Consider the following 19645-nt stretch of genomic DNA (forward strand, 5'->3'; position numbering starts at 1 on the left):
GGGCACAGAGACACAAGGGGGGAAACGAAGAGGTAATTATAAATACAGTCCACAGACACAGACCAACCGACCTTGCCGTCTGAGCCTTCGTTTCCTGAGGCCAAAGATTCGCACTTTAGAGAAGATATCCACCAGGTTGCCATTACAAAGGCCTCGGTTTTTGCTTGGGCTACTGCGCCTCTTGCTGGCTGAAGGACGGTCCAAGTGTTGCTCCCTTGCCTGACGCTTTTGACGGATCAGTCCACTTGCAATAGCTGCTGCCATGCCTCCTCCCGTGCACCCTTACCGGGCTAAAAACCTCTGGGAGGGAGGGGCTAGCAGGAAGTTATGGTGGGATACCCCACCAGGCTTGAAAGAGGCCCAGAAAAAAAATCAGTCTGTGGAAAACACAGAGAAATAAGCAAAGGGGCTCAGCCCCTCTGGAGAACGGGAAACATCCCCCTTTTCCCTGTGCTGGATCACTTTAGAGAACCAGTGATGAAGTGGGAGAGAAGAAAATGGAATATGAGAACCCACAGATGTCTCCTTTAACAGGAGCAGTATACATATGAAGTACACAGACAGTATATGTAAGTATATATAGATTTATACATACATATAGGTAAAAGAAAGATACAAGGCTAAAGTGTTGGCATGTTCCAAAAAGAACTTCTTTAGCAGCTTTCTCTCACCTCTTCCACTGAAGAAACTGGCATCTATGCTTGCTGGCAGGGCAAAGCTCAGTGAGGGGGGCCAAGCTTGGCTCCTCGGTGCCACCCACACACCAGACAATGCCTGCTTCTCTTTAGCAAGTGAGCTGAAAAATCTGGATGAAGAAGATGGTTAAAGAGAGGAGGAAGGAGTAGGAGGAGGAATGGAAAGGGGAGGCTGGCTTGTCTCTGGCATTCGCATGGTCACAGGCAGCAGGTAAACAGAAGCTAATGCATCCAGTTCAGTAGCCTTGAACGATGCTCTTGTGCATTTCCGAAAGTCCATGCCTCCTGATCCTCTATGATTTCAGGCACCAAGGAGCACTGCATGTGAAACAGCATCCACGGGCAATCTTCTATCCTGTACGTTCTCTAATCAAATCATCCCCTCCTCTTCTCTCCACCCCTTTCTTAAAAAAAAAAAAGCACAGCTTTGTGCAATTTTCTTGAGAAATTGCTAGTTTATAAGAGATCCAAGCTTCTTGCTCAGTTGGTGTTCTTGATTGTAATGCCTTTCTCCCCAGAAATTAAGCATGCTTAACAGCAATCTTCTGGCTGGATTGCTTTTACTGCTTGCAGAGAAAGACTAGAGATAATTCCACAAAAAGCCAAACTGCCTCCTCTCCTCCTGCTACCCTTTCATTTCACAAACAAGTGTCCAGAATAGTAAAAAAGATGTACTACACCACTGCAAAGTTGCATAAACCTCTCCCCTGGTGCATTGAAAATACTGACTTTCTATAGAGGCAGTGGAAATAGATGGAAAATGTATGCAAAAGAAAGCACCAGGAAAAAAGCAGGGAGGCAGCAGTGGCAGAGCATTAGGAATTCACAATGCGACGATCCCACAAGCAATGGACTAATATATAATAAGAGACAAGAGATAGCCGCCATGCACGGAGGATGACAAGATGTGAAGTATCTGACAGCAGCAGCAGGAGCAAAAGCAGCAAGTTTAGCAGATCAAATCCACAGGAGTGTCATCCCCAGACACCTTTGTCTTACACAGTCACACGCAGGAGGAGAGAAGGGTTTTCATGCCGTGCCATAAATGTGAAAAATTACCCACACCAATAGTTTCAGCCTAAGAGCTTCTCATCAATCTGTGTGCAATTTCAGTTGCCTGACTTCCCTCCCTACCTTGCCCTATTTGCATGTTCCACTGTGATAAATGTGTGAATAAGGCAGAGCGGCTGCAGAAAAGAAAAGAAGCGTAGATGGCGAGAGATGAAAAGCTTTCTACTTAGATGCATACAAATTATAAACAACAGTGTGATAAAGACTTGGAGCTGAAAAGAGTAAAGGTAGTGCTGTGAAGAAAAAAAATAACACCTACAGCGCGAATATCTTGTGGCCTCAGATCTCTCCCACGCAGCACCGAGGCTTCCAAATCCAACACAACTTACAACTCCAGAGACAAACAAACTTTTAGCATTAATTTAATCCAAATTCATTATCTACTTGGAATCTCAAAAACTGACATTTATATGTTTTCAATCCCTAGTTCAATGGGTTCCCAGATGTGTTTGATCTAAACTATTGTCTATCTATCTATCTATCTATCTATCTATCTATCTATCTATCTATCTATCTATCTATCTATCTATCTATCATCTATCTACCTATCAATCTCATATCTATCTATCTATCTATCTATCTATCTATCTATCTATCTATCATCTATCTACCTATCAATCTCATATCTATCTATCTATATGTGTATATATATATATATATATATATATATATATAACCATTACATTACTCTTTACCACATATTAGCTCCCCATTGCTGCTGATGTAAATAACATTTCTATTATTTATGACTACACAACACTGGCCTATATAAAAGTGATAGAAAGCTGCAGATTACAGATGCCAAGTATCAGTCTGTCTAAAACCTCATTAAGTGTGTTATCGCCAACTTTGCTATAATACTGAAGATAAAGATATCAAACTCTGAAAAAATATACTAAATAACCTCTCCTTTCCCAAACTGATAAATAACCTATCCTTTCACAAATTGATAAATGGATACAAGGTTTTGGCAGGCTGTGTGGATATAGTATATAGTGTATGTATAGTAGCACTAGATCCCTTGTTAGTCTTAAAACATCACCAACAGTGTCCATAATAGAACAGTTATTAGTAATGTCATATGTATCAGCAATGAACAGCATTATATATCATAAATGACAAAAAATATACATAAAAGAAATAGTGTAACTATGAAGAATGATGACAATTTCTTAGATCTCTTCAATCCCAGTGTATATGGATGCAGCTGATAGCCTTTCAGCACCAGGGACAGCTCTGCCACAAGCGGATGCAATGTGTCCATAGCTTTGGCATATACGAGAGCACTACACAACTACACACTACACTACTGTGAAGTACTCGCCAGTTTACACTATGTAATATTCAGTGGAAACATGGAAACTGATTAGCAAATTCTGGATAGAACCTAAAACACTGTAAAGCCATTAGATCCTTAATTTCGCTATACATAGAAATATTTCTAATTAGAAGGAAAGGGGAAATGTGCAGTTGTGCATGTGTAACGAAAATGTTTACAGGTCTACAAGAGCCTGTTATATTTCAAAGAAAACTCAAGAGAGCCATCTGCTGTCTTAATATATAATAACAAAACATGAAAGCCACATGGCAGATTTCCCGAGACAGACTGATTATATGGGCACGCAGCAGCACACTCTACCGCCAAGGTCTCCTTAACTAGGACTATACAGGTTTAGCAAAACTAGAACTCTCAGCATGGCTTCACTGCTGGAATTTGTAGTCTCACAATAGCTGGAGAGCCATTGATTGGAAATGACTGCTCTATGGAAGTATACGTGGCATTTTACAACTGTGCTCCATTGTTAAGTTTTATACGACCTGTATTTGAAAGAACAGTTTGTGTCAAGTAAATTTAATTAGGGGGATACGATTTTTTTTTTCAGCAACTGAAAATATCAAAAGATTAATTTTATTATTTTTCACAGTGCAAAACATTGACAATTAATAGTAACAGTAGTAAACAACATAATAATTAGTATTCCAGGAAGTCTATTCCTAGTTGGAAGCTTGTTTGCACAAATTGCTTAATTAGTTATATAAAGGGCCATTTACATGGGGCGATTATCACGCAAAATTCGTTCAAGCAAATGAATTTACTCCATAAACATCTCAGCTAAATGCACAGCCATCATGCACTATTCATTTACAGTTCGGGGGTTGTTCAATTTCAACCAGCATGACAATCATCGCTGGATTGCTGACTTCTCGCTGAGAGTAAACGCTCTCCGCTTCGCATAGAATGTGAAGCGCTGAGCCAGAAGCCAGCAAGGATCTGCCTTTCTAAATGCTCTGCACGAGCACCAAAAACCTAGCAGTGGCGTCAGCGCGCATACACTCGTTTAGACGAGTGTTGTCCCTTCTAAATGGGACATTAGGCATTTATGGCACATTTACAGGTTATCTGACAGATGCAAGTCCCACTTGTGGGACCCACACCTATCTCTAGAATGGCCACTATGTCAAGGCAGATAATGAATGAAGAGGTGAACATGCAAGTGAGTGGGTCTCGAATTCACTTCTATGGACTTGACTGATTTGGCTATCTCAGTAACCCGCATTGAACAAAATGGAGAGAACAGCCTCACCAAGCCAGAGACAGGGATAACCCTTTGGAATCAAAATCAACGAAATAGTACAGAATTTAATCTTGGAAGCAGCACAACTGGCTCCATATTTTAGACCTTTCCATTATTTTTCTTAGTAATATTTACTGTATTTCATCAGAGGACTACTGGAAACTATAAAGGATTTTTCATGTTCTGCAATCTACTTAGTCATCTTAGAATACATCTTATATAGAGGTATATAAGAAGTATTTTAGTTCTACATCATCATGCCAGTACAGGCGTACTTGTATCGGACACCACCTAAGATGACCCCATAATTTACACTCGGATGTTTGAAAGATGACGGTCAAGGTAAACTGTTCCTTGAGACTTCATTCTGGTCTGTTTTGCGACATTATAATTATGTTAACGTAGCTCTGGTTATTAGAGTAAATGTGGCTGTAGAGTTGTATGAGTGTAGTTTGTACAGTGGATGGACACACATCTCAAGTGCTATTGAGGGGTACAGAAATATGGTTAAAGAAATAAGAAATATTTGCCTTTCCATTCTTTACCAATCAGGGTTTCTGTTTAGAAATAAGATCACTAGGGGTTGATAAGAAGTACAACAGGGAACAAGTAAAAGATTGACTATCCATGCAACTGTCATGCTTAACATCAGGGACTAGAATGTGGGACTCATTCCGAAGCCACCAACTGAGTTTGGCCTACCCTTCAGCACAGTCATCAGGAGTGCCTTAACTTGCCAAAACACAGCGTTTTGACAGTATAATATGATAGCAGTGAAATCTACAGACAGATATGCATAAAATCAATTATTTAATTAATATACACCAGTATATGCTTGGTCCTCCATAACCAGACCACAATGGCACCTGAGCGTCATCATGGATAAACATCTATGCCATAAAACCAATTATTTAATCAATATACACCAGTATATGCTTGATCCTCCATAACCAGACCACGATGGCACCTGAGCGTCATCATGGATAAAGGTCTATGCCATAAAATCAATTATTTAATCAATATACACCAGTCTATGCTTGGTCCTCGACAACCAGACCACGATGGCACCTGAGCGTCATCATGGATAAAGGTCTATGCCATAAAATCAATTATTTAATCAATATACACCAGTATATGCTTGGTCCTCGACAACCAGACCACGATGGCACCTGAGCGTCATTGTGGATAAAGGTCTATCAAGATAAATAAATGTATATTTTAATTTTTCTCAGAGACTCAGTATAAGACTTTAGAATATGCACACCAGGAGTCCATTATATTGCAAATTCCCAGATTGTTGCAACACCTGAGGCAGCAGGAGTGATCAGCATAAGAACATCTGTGCGTCAAAATGACCTCCTCGTCATATCTCAATAAAAACTGGGGGCATTGCAGAGTTTAAGGACACTTTAACATAGCAACACTTTGGATCAGTATTTGGAAGCCAAAACCAAGAATGGAACAAACATGGACAAAGGGAATAAGTGAAACATTTCTTCTGTAGTTCGGTTCCACTCCTGGTGTGAAAGTGGGGGAGAGGAGTATTCTTAAACTATTGGTATATGTAATGTATTACAGTTGCCTAACACTTAATCAAGTGCTTTCATTTCTAGCCTGATGTAGAAAACGGATAGTAATATGTGTTAGGATTCTGGAGACAACTTTTTTTGAGCTTCAAACTATTCAGAAAAGTCCCCAATCCTATTTAGTATTCACATCCCAAAACCGTTTTAAAGACCAGACATTTTATATACAAAGTAATTACTGTAGATCAGAAGAAGATAGACTGGAAAAGAATAAAATATGTATATACAATATGTCGATTATCATTATATAATACAACATAGCAAATTCAATTCAGCTATTGGAGATTCTAAACATTTCACATCAGCTATAAAACTACCATAGCTTCTTGCGCTGACATTAAATGTAGGTCAAGGGTCTCCAACCTGTGATCTCCTGTGGTTGTCAAACTGTAATTCCCAGCATGCTACCAGATTTATTGTTGTAACAGCTGTAAAGTCAAAGGTTGGAGACCACTAATCTAAGGCTGTATATCGAAAACCCTACCAAATCTCTTCCAACTGTAGTATATAATGTAAAATAAATCTCTTATCCCATTTAGTTGCAATAAAACTATGGTATGTTACATCAATACTTTGGGGATATATTGCCAGTGGCAGAAGCTAGTAGTTTTTTGTGCTTTTTAACTTAATTTTTTTATTTTTTTTCTGCCATTTCCTCAGATGTTTATAATAGCAAGGACTGAGCATTTTGGATTAGCACAAGTACACTTGCTAATTTATTCACTACTCCCACATGCTTACTTTCTGATCTTGCTTATATAATGCACTATGTGGGAATTGGATACACAGACTGAGAAAGAGAGAAACAGCTGTGTGATAACACTTGTCATGGTGATTTTTACAACTCGAGTATTGCTGTATTGCTAATTGCAAGTGTTCTCAAACAGCTCTAATATCATTATCAGGGCTTGATTTATTCTGCATTACTAACACAGGAACAAGTTAGACACTTGGTGCACTTGTTGTTTAGTCATCCTTATTTCATTGCTAAGAAATCACATTAAGTATCATACTGAAATAAAAGTACATAGTAAACAACATATTTCGGAAACATGATGGAGAAGGGGTGACAGCCCTGTGAACATCACTCTGTCTTAGAAAACAATCAGTTGTCTATGTGAATGCTTAAATTTCAATCCCTCCTTAGCAAGCTACAGATGAGTAACCATGAATTTGGAATGTAAACTGCATATTCTGGCCAATTTCCTTTACTCTGAATCACTTCTGTAAATGTTCATTTTCTCTCTAACTGTGCTGAGTGGGTGGGCTTTTCCTTGCGGAGAGCTGTGCTGTGTACTCTGAGCCAATCAGCATCTTCCCACGCTGCTGCTCCCCCTTTTACAGCATGAGGTTGAGGCAAGGGGACTGCAGCATCATCTCCTCTCTCCCCCCTACCTCTCTCTGTCTTCAGATACTGTGATGCCAAAGACAAGCTCTTTAGTGATTGAGGCGGTTTCTGTGCATTTACAGAACACCCACAGGATGAAATAATGAAACTACAGACTGCTAGAGGATAAAGAAGATCTTAGTTTGCACAAAGGCATAGTAAATGTGAAAATATCAAAAGGATACTATAAGTAGGTTTTACTGTGTTTTGATCAGTTATAAGTTGTACTCATCTAGGAACAACTCATAACGCATCCAAAATTAAGTACAAGTGTCAAGAAAAGTTTAAAGGGATTACCCAGCCCCCATTTTTTTAGAAAGAATGTTGTGAAAACATAAAAGAAGGCATACTGCCCTCATCCAATTCCTTATCACTTCTGTCCTGACTGTCCGTGGTCCTTCACTGCTCTGTACTCCTGCTGCAGAATGGATGACATCCCAACAATGGGACTTGTGACCACTGCAGCTAATCACTGGCTAAAGTAAGCTTTGAGGAAGTATAGAGCAGCAGGGGACGCGGCACTGTCAGATTGAAGGCGGCAAACATTATAGTAGCTTTCAAAAAATGTTTTCACTGGATAACTTCTTTAATTCCTTCATTTCTTGTATTGATTTCTGGGTTTCTAAACTTGTTCTTTAAACTTGGAGGTGCTTTATAGTGTGTAGTGACATTTTTTATTTTTGTTCTTTTAGTCTAGTTTTAAGTCCTGTTAGTTTAGGCTTCACACAATCTTAATTGTTGTTTTAGTTATCTTTGACAATGTTATGTGTAGCCAATTATGTGACATTCCACAATATTACATTTACTACTATGACGCAGGCCCAAAGTGTGTAAAAATGGTGATTAATTTGCCTTGGATTTCAAGCACGATATACTCTCTTTCATATGAGAGATGCCACATCAATCAGCAAATCTTGGTCAGCTAGAAGATTATTAATGATTGCAACTTTGTATTGGGTGATTAAAACTTTCCTCCTAACTGTTTGCTACATTTGAATATAGTAAATGAAAAACGTGCTGTTTCACTCAAGAGTGTATATTGCAGGCCCCAATGTCATTATATCATGTATTTAAAGGGATATTCCCTTCTGGGTAGGTGGAATAATTACTGAGGTGGACAAAGAATAGAAACAGCAGGTGGCGCTATTCTAGCATTAGTCCTGGATTATCTGAGGATAGAAACAGTTTTTTTAATAATTGTAAATACAAAAAATGTTCATAATTATTGGCTGGATTTAACTAGAAATTATATTTTTCATACAACAACTCCTTTAAGATAACATAACTTGTTCTGTTTGCCAGATTGGAGTAGCGCAGGTAATTTTACCTCTAACATCCAGAAAACTGGTATTCTTTCACTTACGCTGCAGTAATCGGCTGAAATGTATGGATGTGTTTTTTCAGCCTTATCTACAATCTAATTGATAACATATGGTCCTTGAAGTCTTCTATATGCACATTTCCTAACATTGACATTTTTATAATGTATGTTCAGGTATATTAATCTAAAAACACCATAGGATTTAAAAGAATGGGCAATAAAATGTTACTATGCATTTGCGAATGAGTGCCCATAATCTGAGGCAAAGCCTAGATTTACTAGTATGTCTGTTATATGCTATATCTTCCCATACCATATGAGCCTGTGTGAATGAGTAATAAAACCCATGGCAGTGTAAATATCTATCTACAACCCCCAAGTGCTAACGTATAAATCTGAAGCAATATACTGATATTCTTTATAGTCTTTCAGAAAACAACTGTCTGTTAATAAGTTATTAAGGGCAATTTCATTTTCCGCTGGCTGCCCTGCTTTATTATTGGATTTCTCAAGCTCATGAAAGGGACAGCTCATAACACAATTACACTATACTAGAGTCAAACGTGACTCTACCTTCAAGCTCATAAGGTTCGTGGTGTATCTTTAGTTGAATTTTTTGGATATTTATTTTATACATTTCATTTATGGCTGGAGAGTGGTCCTTACTGCTCTTTATCTTTTCTTGCTATTAGACTGTTAGTGCTAATACTGCATACGTAGTCCTCCAATGTACAATCTCTTCACTAAAGTCTTGGTACTAAAGTGATACTCATGTTTAAAATGTACTGTAAGTGACCATACAGCTAAAACAATACTGCACTGCATAGGAAATAGATGGCTCTTACTTAGTACTGCAGCATGGCGGACACATCAGCTATTAATCTTCATTAAGTATAGCTCCATGGACATGATTATGGGCCGTGTAAAGGCTAATAAGAGCATTATAATGTGCAACAATTTGCATGCTACCAGATTCTACACTGTACACTCTATTGCAGCATGCATACTAATTAGAGAGTATAACCTCAATTCCAAAAAAGTTGGGACGTTGTATAAAACGTAAATAAACATTAAGGAAAAGAGAATTCAATCATTTGGAAGTCTCATGAAACCAAATTTTCCTCACAACAGAACAAATAACACATATAAGAAGTTGAAAGTGAAACATTTTTCCATTTCATTAAAAAAGAAATTAACTAGAAATTGATGGCAGCAACACATCTCAAAAAAGTTAGGAAAGGATTAATAAAAGGCTGGAAAAGTAAGTGGTGCTTATGAAAAACACATGTCTGTGTATAAAAAAGCATGAAAGAGTCTCTCAGAAGCAAAGCTGGTCAGAGTTACACCAATCTGTAAAAAACTGTGTCTAAAAATTGTGGAACAGTTTCAGAAAAATGTTCCTCAACATAAAATTGTGAAGATTTTGAATATCCCACCATCTACTGTAGATAATGTTACGGACGGTATCAGAGAATCTGAAGAAATTCATGTGCACAAGAGACAAGGCCGAGGTCCAATTTGGTTGCTTGAGATCTACAGGCCCTCGAGTGGTACTACATGAAAAACAGGCGTGATTCTGTAATGCAAATTACTGCATGAACTCAGGAATACTTCCTGAAATCGCTGTCTATGAACTTAGTTTGCCGTGCTATCCACAAATGCAAGGTAATCACAGGGGCAGAGGGAACTACTTTATAAAGCCCTAAATGCAAGGTAAAGCTGTATCATGCAAAAAAGAAGCCATATATCTACGCAATCTAGGAATGCCAGTGTTTTCTCTGGGACAAAGCTCATTTACAATGGACTAAGTCAAAACTGAAAACTGTTCTGTGGTCAGATGATTCAAAATGTGAAATTCTTTTTAGAAAGCATGGATGTCGTGTCCTTTGGACTCAAGAGGAGAAGGACCATCCTGCTTATTATCAGCTCAAAGATCAGAAACCTGCATCTCTGACAGTATGGGGTTGCATTTGTGCTTATGGCATGGGTAGCTTACACATGTTGAAAGGCACTGTAGATGCTGAGCAGTATATAGAGGTTTTAGCACATATGCTCAAATCCAAACAACGTCTCTTTCAGGGAAGGTCTTGCATATTTCAGCAAGACAATGCTAAACCACATACTGAATTCATCCCAAGAGTATCATAAAAGCATGGCATCGCAGAAGAAGGGTGCAGGTGCGGAATTGGCTTTCCTGCAGTCCAGACTGCTTACAAAATAGAAACATTTGGAGCATTATGAAACATAAAACCTGGCAAAGACCCAGGACTGTTGCGCAGCTAGAATCCTACATGATACAAGAATGGGATAACATTCCTTACCCTAAACTCCGTCAATTGGTTTCCTTACTTCCCAGAATTTTATGGACTGTTGTAAAAAGAAGAGGGGAGGGAGGGGATGCTACACAATGGTAGATTTGGCCCTGGTCCAACTTTTTTGAGATGTGTTGCTGCCACCAATTTCTAAATGAAATGAAAAAATGTCTAACTTTCAACTTCTGGTATGTGTTCTATGTTCTATTGCAAATAAAATATAGTTATATGAGATCCAAATCACTGTATTGTGTTTTCTTTATATGTATTTGCATTTTATACAGCGTCTCAGCTTTTTTGGAATTGGGGTTGTAATGTCACATTAAAGGGCTATTCTAGTTTTAGCAAATAAATCATATTTGTATAGTGAAAGTTCTAGAATGTTTCGATATACTTCAATATCAATTCCTCAAAGTTTTCAAGATCTCTCTTATTAGAAAATAAGAATCTCCATTTTTACTTCAAGTGGATAAACATCTGTCCTGCTCCTGTGACAGGAACACAAAAGCTCGACTGTCAGGATTACAGAACAGGTATCAGTTGTCTTGTAAGAAGTCGAGCTCCATCACATGACCATTTTAATCAACCTGAGGTAAGCACTGAAGGTTCTTGTAGAATGACAGCAAAAAGATCTTGAAAATCTCTGTAATCGATAAAGAAAATATATTAAAAAACTTATAGAACTTTTCATAAGACACAAAAGATGTATTTGCTGAAACCAGGACAATCATTTAGTATATAAATTAGCAGTCAGTAGCTCTGCTCACAGATTGCAAACTGTCTCTATTTTTTATACAGGCATCTTAAAATCGAAGAATTTGGAGCCATATGGCACATGGTAATATCACAAGTTGAGAAACAGGAAGCAAACTAAATTAACATATTTGAGAACAGGAACCTGCATCAAATATTTTATGCTCCCCCAAAGGCATAGCAGTATTATCTGCTTGTACTTTACAGTAGGTCTAATGCTCACCTATCGGGTGGCACAGGAGATGTAAGATAGAGGTGGGGTGGTGTATGCATGATTGCATTACATTCTACAATCGGGTCTACTTTTTTCATCCATAATATTGAAATATTACATTCAACTACTTATTTCCCAACACTAAGCAAATGGTAACATAGCTAGATAGAAATTAATTAATCAACCAGCTATTTTTTTTCTTTTGTGACCCTGAATGGCATTAACTATTAGGGCTTATTCTAAGACTCGGTCACTATACTTAAATATATCTACAATCAATGGCAAAGTTTGGTTACCCTTTACTCTGTTGTAAAAGAACAACTCCAATAATTAGGATACTGATGCGGTTGAATACTACAGCGGAGAAGGAGTCTGGAATCGGCACATGTGACGGGGCGGAGCTACGCGATGACACGTACAAGGGGGCGGAGCCAAAAACGCCGGTGCTGCCGAGCCAAGCCGAAGGGAGAAGACCCATCTGCGCAAGCGCGTCTAAAAAAGCAAGAAGACACCGAAATTAGACGGAGCCATGGAGACGGGGACGCTAGCAACGGAGCAGGTAAGTGAATAACTTCTGTATGGCTCATATTTAATGCACGATGTATATTACAAAGTGCATTAATATGGCCATAAAGAAGTACTTAACCCCACTTGCTTTCGCGAGACAACCCCTTTAAGGAGTGATGATTTCCAAAGAGCTGTATAAAGGGTTAGACATTGATTTGCAGGAATGCTGCCATCCAATAGGTGGCGCTGCAGAGGTATTGTTCCATCTTCAATATTTGCATATATTTCCCAGAGGAGCATGAATGCCCTTATAAGTCTCCTCACTCACCATTTAGGTGCTCTCCTTAAGGAGTAATGATACCCCTCCCAAAAAGCCCCAAGGAATATATTTAGCCCTCCGTCAACAAAAATATATTGTTACCATATGCTGCTATGCCAAGACCAACTTTACAACCGCACAGTAATTAAATATTCCCATCATAGTATAACTGAACGAAACCACTAAACAAAGTACAATCCTACTAATAATATCACTACATAAGGCTAAATATTACACAACTGCTACCATTATCACCAAATACTGCCGGAATTATATTATCATAATGCTATGGAATAAAAAAAAACAATATACCAATATCAGTATTACCATCAAATATTACACGGTGACCACTATTGTTATCACTGCATAGTGACTGAATAATAATACCATACTGTTACTGAGTAAGAACATTGTACAAAGGCTGATAGTACACCGTACAGCGGTAGTTACCAGTTCTACACAGACGCTCTGTAGACCACATAAGTAATTATAGTACCGTTATACCTGGTATAAATATGGACAAATATGATATGGCACCCCCCCCTAAAACCATGCAAGCCTCAAATCTGGTCTTGCATTGCTCAGTGTTACAGAGTGAATGCACATAGTTGTGTATATGAGACCTTGATATTATAAATCTAGAAAAACCCTGAGTATGAATTACAAGAAAATATACAGTACATTAAGGAAGTCTGGTGCCGAGGGCTTATTGACCAGTTCGTTAAGCATAAGCAAGACCTACATATCATGATAAAATAAACGTGACATTAAAAAAAAAACAAGAAAGCCTCAAGCTGCTTTTTAATTAATAGAGTATAGAAAGCATAAAAAGCTGAAATAAATTATTTCAAGAATCACCTGAGGCTATATTGCGTTAGAAGACTTGTAAGTTCAGAACCTACTGAAAAATTAACACATCAATAACAATTCAAAATATTATTTAAAAAAAAAACTCCAGGATTTACTCCTGTTTAAGCAATGTGCAATTATAGACTTAAAAGACATAGGTTGTGTAATTGCTGTGCCATAAAACCATTATGACTTAGGGCTTGATCAAGGGACTGCACCTGATTTTTATCCTGGTTTTCACCCTGTAACCCCTCCAATCAGGATCATGTCTTTACTACAGGGGACCCCAAAACGTAATCCCAGATACTGTAATGTGGTGGAGGGAGGGCTCCTTGCTCTCTCCACAGAAGTATCCAAGAGGCTGCTGTCACTCTGGCTTAAAAATCATTAGCTACTTGGTCTTGTTGTTTGGGTTGGGTCTAGGTCAAAAGATTTTTTATATGTACACCTTCTCCGATACCCACATCCTTCTACTTCAAACTACATCCCTGTGTCCTTGACTGAATTAGTGCTACAGACATCATAGACAAATTAAGCTGATACCTCAAAGAGTACTATTTTAATGAAATTATGCTAGACTGATCTCACTATTACAATGCTATCCCCTGCCTTCTATTGTCAGCAGTGCTTGTTAATGAGCTGGCTGGAAAAGTAACAAAATAGATGATTCTTGCCTCCTAAGACCAGTAATCCTGGCTTGGCCCAACGCATATCTATACCAGAAAACTTGGCATGTCAACAAGAGCCTATTTAAAAAATAGACAGCCATACAGCCTAGATGGTGGACTGACAGCTAAAGTCTGAGCAGCAGCATGGTGTTCAGCCTTGATGACAGGCAGTAACAAGAGCCCAGAGCAGGTCCAGCTTATGTGCTCCAGTCTCCGTCCCCCTTTCCTGGGTGAGTATTGCTCTCCTCCAATCAGGAGTAAGCTGACCTGCGTAAGTCTAAAAGCAAGACAGAGTTCCTGTGTGCAAGTGGCGTAAAGCTGAGTAGAACAGGCATGGGTCCAACCAGGAGTCAAAACAAGAAAACCTTTTTGCATACCAAACTGGACTAATTGGTCAGGCACCTTATAATGGGGGAATGTGCTTTAAACATGGGATTGGCCATGGGTGGAAACGCTGGGTACAAGCTGGCCCTTTAAGAAGCAGGATGGCTGCGCACACCCTATAGGCATCAGAATAATCAAGGTTATTGCGACAGGGAACATGGGGAAAATAGCACTGGCCATGGCGGGTCAGTCGCATGTGCATACCCTTCAGGCAGGATAAAGAAGGATAAAGTGTCAGCCACAGATTCCAGAGGAAGTGGGAAGGGAGCTGCAGCCACCAGAGGGAGTGGGTGAAGGAAATTGGTGGCTGTAGCCTTGTATCCCAATACCCACCTTCTAAGAGCCATAAATTGTACTGCTGTGTACTCTGCTGTAAGCATTGTCTGATTACACTCTGGATGTAATAGGAGTACTAAGATGGTGGACATGGGAGTTTTCTCTAGGCCCCAGGTGTCATGACAACCCTATGGTACGCCGCAATTGTAGTTGTGGTGGGTCAATGGGATGACAGGGGGAACATCCAGTTTTTTGTAACGTTAGTAACTGTTTAAGGTTCTGTTTACATCTGCATTACTGCTTCCTTTGATAATGGAATTTGACATGCAGTAGCAATGGACCGCGACAGACTCCCATTAACTTATAATGTGATCTTGAGAGGTTCCCTTGTGGTGTTTAATATTGTGACAGGAAGAATTGCAATGCATCTATCCAATGCAAATGTGAACAGATCTTAAGGCTTTCAATCAATAAAGAATCATCCTACTGTAAAAGTTTACTGTGATGAAAAACTTTTTTTTACATTGAACTTGGCCTTGGCTTCATAGTATTAGATGATTTGCTAAATGAGGGTCTGACCAAATTAACTGCACTCTTGTCGAGACATGGATGGATGGTTAGACAGACAGATCTTGGTAACGAAAAGTTGTACAATAATTCTACATTACATTATTCAGTATGATATTACTGTATATGAAAGTCTAGGAAGCATCGCCAAAGTCACATAAACCATTAACTACACAAGGAAGCTAATCATAGAGTTAGTATAAAATAGCAGATTCGATTTCATGAACTAATTGATCTGGTTACATTAAGAGAGTGGGCTTTAACACTGCAGAGTAACGTGTGCCAGGTCCAGCCGTGCTATTGTGATACTGGTTATACATGCACTTGGAAAAATTCAATAATCACATCCCACCTAAAAGCTTCCAGTGAGCTAAACAACAATATGCAATAACAACCTACATGTGTCTGCGGCATGGTGCATTTTGTTGCTTTCTAGGAGAACAGTTATGATCTTATGTCTTCATCGATCCTTTTTAACTGTTTTGAACCGAAATGGACAGAATTAACTCTCTAAATGAAGCTCCTCTTACAGCAAATGTGGCACATAGATGGCAAAGGCATCTTTGTAATATATTTACCCTTTTTAATTCCTAGAAGTCAGCAAACATTTCTAATACCCAAATGTATACCATTTAATAAGTAATAGCATTTGTTGATAGGACTACCCATTACCCGGTACTGGTGAGTTCCTGTTGATAAGATGGAGAAGAGGAGCAATCAGTGGCTGATCCCCTGGACATGCATAGAGAGCAGTAGACATTGATATGCACAGATTTATTGTGTATATCCCTAGTGTTGGACTGATAAGCTTGGGATGTCTTTAATTTACAGCTTGAAAAAGTCCTCTGCGTAGGACGAAACGTTGCAGGCTCCTGTTTTGTCAATGGAGTTCTTTTATTAATAAAGATGGAAATTGGAATTTTATTCCTTGAAGACTCCGGGATGTTTTTCTGAAAAGCTCCAGATGATGCTGCTTTCCTAGACATTTCTCCAGTGCTTCAACGGGACCCTAAAGTCCGGATCCCATGGTGAGCGTGCATCTGCAAGCTTAACGCTGCTTTTTGCTTTCTGCTATATCTCCCAATCTGCAAGCCGTGGTGCTTTAGGTGTGCTGCTGAGGCTCATTGCTAATTTACAGCATGAGTTTTTTATGTATTATGGGGGAAAGAAACTGCACCAAAGAGGAGGAAGATGATGCATTCTTTAGCATGCACAGCCTCTAATCCCCAATAACATTTTACTTTTCACCAGACTATGATCCTGTTATTTCCCATCTTTTTGTGAGAATTTATATTGTTGGTGGTAGCTCATCAGTAAAGTTTATTAAAGACACTTTTTTTCCAGGCCATCAATGTTTGCGTGGGGACAGGAGTACCAAACTGAATTGTTCTTTTTTTTGGACAACTTATCCAAAAATTACAGACAGTCAATCTTTTTTGTGGACACATTGGAAAACCGTAATAAATTATAAGGATCAGAAGTGTTACGTGTCTAAAGGTCAGATACAGATATGAACTCATTACCATCATTTACACTATGATGACAAAAATATTGGGACCCCCTCCAATCCTGTGCTGTCAGGTGAAGGGGATATGCAAATCGGATTTGTGTATAAAGGTGAGTATCACACAGGCAAATTCCAGAACAGAAACCATCAGAACATCATGAAGTGTAGAATTTGTAGACTTCCAGCAGGGTATGGTGGGGGATGTCACCTGAGCAACTAATCAGTTCGGGACATCTCAGCATTTTTGGACTTTCCAAAGTCCACTGCTGGCAATGATTGAGAAATGGAAAACATCTGGTGTTTGTGCAGCCACGTTCAGGAAGACCTTGTAAACTGACAGAAAGGGGACAATAAAGCCTTGTACGAGCTGTGAGGACATCATGCACATTGTCTGCTGAAACACTTGCTGTAGATCTCTCAGGCCATTAGAACATCTATTAGCACTAAAATTATTTGTCTTGAATTGCATGTGAAGTGTTAACATGGATGAGCATCTGCATACAATCCCCAAGATCATGGCAGTGAACACACAGAGGTGCCTGTGGTGGTGCTTGGAGTGTTGTTCTTGGACTGTAAATGAGTGGAAGAAAGTGTTGGGAATACCTGAATCACAGTACGCCATCTTCTTAATGGATGACCGCACTCGGGTTTGGCAGTTGTCTGGAGAACAGTTTCTATGCAACTGTATTGTCCCAACAGTGAAGTTTGGAAGATAATCTGGTATGGTGTATGGGTATTGCTATTGGGAAAGAATAAGGCCATTGGTTATAGTGAAGTCAACACCAACGGGTATAGAGGTATTCTGGACAATGTGGCATTACCTACCGTGTGACAATACTTTAGTACAGCTCTGTGTCTCGACCAACATGACCAAGCACTATGTCATACAGAACACAGTGTTGAAGCTTGATTTGAGAAGCAGAACATCTGTAAACTTTTTTTGCCAGCCCAAAATCCGAATCTCAATCCCATCGAGCATTTTTGAGTTGAACTCGAATGCCATATCTGTGCAATTCCAACTTGCCCATCATTCCATGAATCACTATTTGAAGCTCTCCTCAAGGAATGGACACAAATCCCTCCACACATCTATTGGAATTTCATGAAATGCATGCCTAGGTGGGTTACTGAAGTAATTGAGACCAAAGATGGCCCAACACATATTGAAAAATGTGGCCTATTATTACTGGGGCAGCAATGAGGGACCCTATTACTACTGGGGCAGCAACGAGGGACCGTATTACTACTGGGGCTGCAATGGGCGACCATATCACCATTGATGGGGCAATGAGGAACTCTATTACTACAGGGGCGGCAATGGGGGAGCCTATTACTACTGGGGCCGCACTAGGGGTCACTATTACTACTGGGGCCAATATAGGGGATGCTATTAGTACTGGGACCGATATAGGGGACGCTATTATTTCTGGGGCCAATAAAGGGGATGCTACTACTATTGAGGCCCCCAATATATGGGGTCACTACTACTACACGGGGTGGATTTGCTGTGGAATTTACAGTAGCTATTGCAGCAAAGTGGATGAGATTTTTAAAAAATTTCATCCACATACTGTAGAAAAAATCTGCACAATAGTACTGGGATTTGCTCCCTCATTTGGTAGTCAGCTACCTGCATGGTGAGAGGATGCATCTATATGCACTCCTTACTCAGTAAGTAATGGCCGTTTTCTGTGATTGTTTTTACATTTTTTTGTAATATTTCCCCTTCTGTGATGCATTTATATTAGTGTAGGGACCCACTACAACACAAGGAACCGTGAAGTGGTTAGTGGGCTCATGTATCTTGGCCAACATCCAACCAATGCCTTGCATTTATTATCTATCATTCACATGCAGCGTGGCTTTAAGACTCCAGGGGGAGCCCAGGGTGGCAGTACCAATGGGGTTCACTGATGGAAGTGCAGGGCAACCCGCTGAATTATTATGGCATCATTATTAGGTTGCTGGTCTGCATGGTGCACTACATGTATCAGAATGGTCTGGCACTTTGTATCCACTATGTGTGGCAGTATACACCAAGCATCCACCCCCCCTCATTATCAGGAGGCAGTGTGAGTGTCTGTCTCATTGGTGTCCTGCACAGGTGTAATTCGCTCCCTCATTTGGTAGTCAGCTACCTGCATGGCGAGAGCATGCATCTATATGCACTCCTTACTCAGTAAGTAATGTCTGTTTTCTGTGATTGTTTTGAATTTTTTTTATATTTCCCCTTCTGTGATGCAATATAGGGGATGCTATTACTACTGGGGATAATATAGAGGATGCTATTAGTACTGGGACCGATATAGGGGACGCTATTATTTCTGGGGCAAATAAAGGGGATGCTACTACTATTGAGCCCCCAATATATGGGGTCACTACTACTACACGGGGTGGATTTGCTGCGGAATTTACAGTAGCTGTAGCAGCAAAGTGGATGAGATTTTGAAAATTTCACCCACACACTGTGGAAAAAATCTGCACAAAACCCGTGCGGATATTGATATGTGGTGCGGGATTTCCCCTGACCACACCCTTCGTGGGGCTCCACGAGAAACCTTTGCTTCAAAAAAGGCTCTATGGCTGAAAACATTTGGGAACCACTAAGCTAATGTATCTGACCAACAAAAAAAGTGGACAAGACACTTTCATT

At 39.5% G+C, this 19645-nt stretch overlaps 1 protein-coding gene across 3 annotated transcripts in view; it reads right to left on the bottom strand.

Moving 5' to 3' along the window:
- The window catches only part of FGF14 (fibroblast growth factor 14), a 513940-nt gene that overhangs the window by 202025 nt on the left and 292270 nt on the right, over nucleotides 1-19645 (bottom strand). Inside the window, exon 1 of one of the 3 annotated variants that reach the window (XM_066580210.1) lies at nucleotides 72-285. The exons of the other annotated variants lie outside the window; for them this stretch is intronic. Coding sequence (XP_066436307.1) covers nucleotides 72-264 — 193 coding nt within the window. The 5' untranslated portion in view covers nucleotides 265-285. Of the gene's footprint in view, nucleotides 1-71; nucleotides 286-19645 lie in introns of those variants that run through there. 3 annotated transcript variants of the gene reach the window in all.

This window comes from Eleutherodactylus coqui, chromosome 1 (assembly GCF_035609145.1).
Source record: "Eleutherodactylus coqui strain aEleCoq1 chromosome 1, aEleCoq1.hap1, whole genome shotgun sequence".
In the NCBI taxonomy this organism is placed as follows: domain Eukaryota; kingdom Metazoa; phylum Chordata; class Amphibia; order Anura; family Eleutherodactylidae; genus Eleutherodactylus; species Eleutherodactylus coqui.